At 44.3% G+C, this 5,599-nt stretch overlaps 1 protein-coding gene across 1 annotated transcript in view; it reads right to left on the reverse strand.

Moving 5' to 3' along the window:
* Clrn3 (clarin 3) overlaps positions 1-5,336 on the reverse strand; it is an 18,434-nt gene extending 13,098 nt beyond the window's left edge. Inside the window, exon 1 of the mRNA XM_055608982.1 lies at positions 4,927-5,336. Within this exon, the coding sequence (XP_055464957.1) occupies positions 4,927-5,155 (229 nt within the window). The 5' untranslated portion in view covers positions 5,156-5,336. The remainder of the gene's footprint in view (positions 1-4,926) is intronic.
* Positions 5,337-5,599: the final 263 nt, after the last annotated feature.

Raw genomic sequence — 5,599 nt, forward strand, 5'->3', positions numbered from 1 at the left:
TTCCTTCCTTCCTTCCTTCCTTCCTTCCTTCCTTCCTTCCTTCCTTCTTTCCTTCCTTCCTTCCTTCCTTCAAACCAGGTGGTCAGAGAGATGAGCACCCAGTAAACAGACATCTCAACTGGGCACCCAGATACCCAGCTCCCCACACTATAAGATTCACCCATTCAGCTCCTGCCATCTGCCCTCCAGGTCTTGTTTTGGTTAAGTCCACAGACTTACAGGGTTGATGTTGTCGACTTACAGGATCTAGAATCACCAGGGTAACAAATCTCTTTGCATGACTGTGAGGGAGTTTCTAGATTGGGTGGAGGTGGGAGGATCCACCTTAAGTGTAGGGAGAATCATTCAATAAGTTCCTGGACTGAATAAAAAGGAGAAAGCAAGCTGAGTACCAGCTTGTTTTCACTTGTTTCTGTCTGTTTCTCTCTCTGTCTCTCTCTCTTTCTCTCTGTCCCTCTCTGTGTGTCTCTCTCTGTGTGTCTCTCTCTGTGTCTTCTCTCTCTCTCACTTGCAGATGAGATGCGATCAGCAGCCTCATATTCCTACCATGGTGGCTTTCTCATCATGGTGTACTTTCAAACTGTGATCTAGGACAAACCCTTTCTTCCTTAAATTGTCTTTGACACAAGTAACTAAAACTGCTTCTGCAAATGGGAAGATTCCACTCCCACCTCAGACACCTGGTCACCAGAGCCTTGACTGACTCAGTGCAATGCTTTCATTAGTGGACATCACAGTACTGACAGGTCTCAGAGTAGGACCTGGGCCCTCTCAGGAAGTCACAGCTATCACCTCAGCCTCTTGGACAGTTGCCAATGTTGTCTTAGGAGAAAAGTGATTAAGCTTTCTGTCTTCTTTCCAATGTGGTCACATCTTTGAGAAGGGAAGTGTAAATAGTCCTACTTCAGAAAACATGTCCTGATATAGGAGATGAAGTTAGAGTAGGGAAGTAGGGAGTTTTCATATATTCTCAAAAAATCAACTTGATTTGACTTTTATTTTGCAATTACACTCTGTGATATATTTACACTCTCAGTTCAGTTCTGTTTAATAGTGTAGTGCTGAAAAAAGAAATAGGAGCCAGTGGAGCTTGGTGACTGAGGAGAAGCCAGCCCACTGCTGATAGCTGGTCCTTGGTCTAAGGGCAGCACCCAGAGACCACTGAGCCTGACACTTGCCCCAGCCTACCTTGGTTCAGTTATATTTGCAATAAATCAACGTCAAACAGTCTACCACCAAGGGGCTTGAGAGTAATGCCCTAAGCTTGTGTCACCCTAGTGTCTGGCCAAGGCAAGGCTGATTACCATCAACTCTGAGTCAGAACTACAATCCCTTTGTCCTGAAGTCATCTAGTGTAGCAATCACTTTTTTTTTTTCTTCATGGCTGCAGTCAAGTGCTTAACAACATCAATTTAATAGAGGAAGTGTTTCTTTAGCTCACAGTCTGAGAGTACAACCCACCATGATGATGAAGACATGGTGGTAGGAGCTCCAAACAACTAGACACATTGTGTCTGCAGTCAGGCAGCAGAAAGAGAGAGAGAGAAAGAGAGAAAGATGAATGCTGGTGATCGGCTCACCTCCATTTTACCCATTGTGAGACCTCAGCCCATGAGATGTTAGCACCCACATTTAGGAAAGATCTTCCCACCTCATTAACCCAACACAGAATTTCCCTCTCAGACTTACCCAGAGCCTTGTCTCCTAGGTAACTCTATCTCCTGTCAGGCTGATAATCAATGTTATCACACCTGATGTTATAAGCTGACTAAAATGTCGTCCACCAGCTCAGGGTTTCAAGGCTCAGACTCCAGCCTGAGGCGCTGTCTCAAGGGCTGTGGGAATTTCTTGGAGACGCAGACTACCCACTAGATATAGATTACGAGGGACAGGCCTTCAAAGTTTATGCCCACCCTTGGTTCTGTCTTGTGCCCTCTGTTATCTGATCCACGCTATATGAGGAAACTACATCATGCTCTCTGCTCTGCCATGCCTTTCCCACAACGATGGGCTGGATGGAAACCATCCCTCTGAAACCATGAACTAAAAAAAAATAAACCTAGCTACATGGAAAATAATGCATCTAGTAAGATTTTTTTTTTCTTTAAAAAGAGGAACCAACTTAAATCTGAAATTCTTCTCAATGGCATGGGAGGTAAGTGCAGGGATTCTTTGCAGCATCCAGGAGATGGCATCTGCCAGGCTGGAGTCAGTGCCATGTAACGTGGCTGTTTGAAGTGTCACATATCTACTAACCGAGATGTTCTTGGCACCAAGATCCAAGAGACCCAGTGCCATAGGAAGAGAAATAGCATTCACTGAAATGCCAAAACTACTCTGTAATGATGCTTGGTCTGGTCAGGCTGTAGGCTGAGTAATACTTGGGATGCCACAACTAAGTGACACATTGTACCATTCCTGCCAGCCTGGGGAAATAGTACATGCCATGCCCCTTAGGTCCTGATAGCATTCTCAGAGACGGGAGGGGGGGGGGGACAACTTCACTCAGGATCCTGATATAAAGTACTCAAGAGCCAAACTGGGCCCCATGGGGGAGGCAGACACTTGTGAGTGTGAGCAGGGGTCCTTCTAAGAGCTCTGTTCCCCACCCCGCCTCCCGCTGGGTGGAGACGTGTGAATGCAGGGCACTGTCTTAGATGGGAAGCATTTCACCATAAGGACTTTGGGCAGATCCTATCAGCATCTAAGAGCCTCACTCACATGGCAGCCATTTCGAGCTGAAATTGTGTAGCTGAAACTCTAGGAAGCAGTAAAGGCTGGACATTCCCTCATGGCTGGACAGAGTTAAAAGGTCACTTAACTGGATCTTAGACAAACCAGGACCCATCTAGGCAGCCTGAGTCACTGTCAGCCCGGTTCCACAACAGAAAGTTTCCTGACTGGGGCTGACTGGCCATCGCCTCCATCTATTGACCTATTGTTGGCTGGATGTTTTCGATAATTTAAATGAAACACTGTTGCCCATTCTGCTCTTTCACTCCAAAAGTCTATAGTCCAAATACAGACAATATATTAGACCCCTATGCATTACTGCCTGAGGATTTCAGTGTGTCCTGGCCCTTAGCCACACAGCTAACACACTTGACTTCTCAAGGGGAAGCATCAATCTGTAAGTGCTGAACTGGAAAATGGGTATTTTATTTTATACCGATTTAATTTGCTACCAATGACTATCTAATGACGTGCACTGCAAGTCTGACTTACTGGCAGGAAAGCATCATGTCTTACTGTAAATACTGGATTCTGTTGACAGGGTAAGCAACAGGAGATCCTTAGCATCACTACATGTTCTAGGCATGACTTTCTGTCTGGGAGAACTCTTTACCACAGTCACAAGTATGGAAAATTGTACAGTCTCTGAGTGGCTCTTAGAAGCCAACCAACAACTGTGTAATATCTTCCTCCACTGGGCAGGGGAAGGGGGGCGGAGCCTCTGTAGCAATGGGAGTTTGGACAATGAGGTTTGGGGTTTGCTCAAGTGTGACTTTCCAGTAGCAAAGGGGAAAAGCAGAGAGCCAGGCACAGGTAGCACAAGCATTCTGTCTTTGTTCCCATACTGAGGAGAAGGGCCCAGCTAACAGTAAACCAAGCTGTGCTCCCCTGACTGTGGCTGTTCCTGCTCCCCAGACACCAGCATGCTCACTCCCAGTCATATAGGGCTGGCTGGCTTGCTAGGCCTCACCTTCCTGTATTTTTCTCAGCCTCCCCGGCTAGACACTCAGGGCTTTCATTGAGGCCATTAATCTCTAGATGGAATCAACTGATCCAAGTCAACACTGTAGACTTCTGTCTTAAATTTAAAGAGTTTCAATGTGCTAGAGGATTCACAACCAAGCATACTTTTTGGTTTCGAAAATAATGTTACTGAAAGTCGAAAGGGAGCTTTGAAATCTTAGCCTCTGGTTGCTGTAAAGCCTCTGGTCTCTTCATCCTGCTGAGAGGTGTGGCCAGCACCAGGAGAGGGGGGAAAACAGCTGAACTCTCAGGGAAGATGTGGTTTTCCTACCACCCAGAGACACACTGATAGCTTAGAAACACATTGCCCTGGACTTATGGAAACCATTTCATTAACAAAATCATAAACCTACGAGAACTTCATTCTAGAGTACAGGCACCAAACATTACACTACCATAAGGCAGTAGATAGCACATAGTTAGACACGTAAATACCCCCAAACAGCTGAACAGAGCCTGCACTGTGCAATACCAAGTCCATTTATATGCAAAGTAATGTGTATATGTGGCTATTACATTTCACAGACCGTAATGATAGATCTCGATAGATCTTGAAATCTAAAATCCAAGTAGCTACATCCACTTATCTTCAATAGCTCCTTATTTTGTATTTATTGAGAGCAATACATTATTATATTAGAAATGAGAAACCAACAGAAAATCCTGTAAGTAACAGGATTAATAGGAATTAAATACCATTTCCAACAATGAGATATTTTGAATACAGACGTGTAAATTCAAGAAGCTGAGAAATTCGAACTGGAGGTTGACGTTTTCTGCTTTACGTTTTCCTTACTTATAAACTTCTGGAAGGAGCTAGGTGCCCCAAGTCAAAAACCACGGCCAGTGCCATTTAAAATGCTGCTCCCGATGGCTGCTAAACACCATAATGCTGCCACATAGTTTAACTTAATGATTTACTTGTTAACAATCTAGATTGGTACCAAGCCTGGCCACTGCTAGAATGGTTTAGACTCTTACCGTACAAGATAAATGGAACCAAAGTGTCTGAAAACACGATGAACACCTTTTCAAAACTACGAGTTAGTCCAATGATAGCCACACTTGGGCCTTCAAACATTAGTTTTAAACGGCTATTTGCTTCAAATATAGGATCGTGGAAGTCTTACCCAGTCCTGCTATTCCCATTCAAATTGGGTGATCATTTACCTTCAAAGTTTTTGTCCAGATCCTGAAGGCCTTCATTCAAATCTTGAGCACTCGTACCACGAAAAAGGCCATAGGTGATTACAATGGTACCATTGGAAATAGCGTCTGTGAAGAAAATCGTGCTGGTGATCCATACCTGTGTTCCCAGAATTGAGCAGATGACAACAACAGAGCCAAGGCTTGTGAGAAAGCCAGAAAGGAACATCAATGTTTTCTGTGTGGTTGGCATTTTTCAGAAAAGAAAAGAAAAACAAAACAAAACAAAAAAACCCTCCTTGGGATGAAACAGCAACAATCTTAGAATATTTGGGGGCCTTATCATTTGGAGCCCAGTGCTTAGAAAGGAAGCCTAGTACTTTTCTGTAAATGTGAAACCTGAGTCTTCATGGGAAGTTTTATGCTACTGAACATTGAACTATGAACAGGCCATAAAGACAAGGCTGAACCGACCTTTGGTCTAGAACAAATGGTTGTTATGGCTGCGGCCAACCAGCATGAAGAAGGGCTAGGCTGTTCTTCCAGGATTTCCTCAATCACATGACTACTTTATAACTTTTATCATGCCATGGAAGCCTGGTCAACCTACAGGGTCAGGACATAATTTGAATTCTCAAATGATGAGAATAGAAACTTATCCCCCAAAGAGATAGTACAAGGATCCAGAGCCTTAGGG

Source organism: Psammomys obesus, unplaced genomic scaffold (assembly GCF_907164565.1).
Source record: "Psammomys obesus unplaced genomic scaffold, mPsaObe1.curated_primary_1811, whole genome shotgun sequence".
Lineage (NCBI taxonomy): Eukaryota > Metazoa > Chordata > Mammalia > Rodentia > Muridae > Psammomys > Psammomys obesus.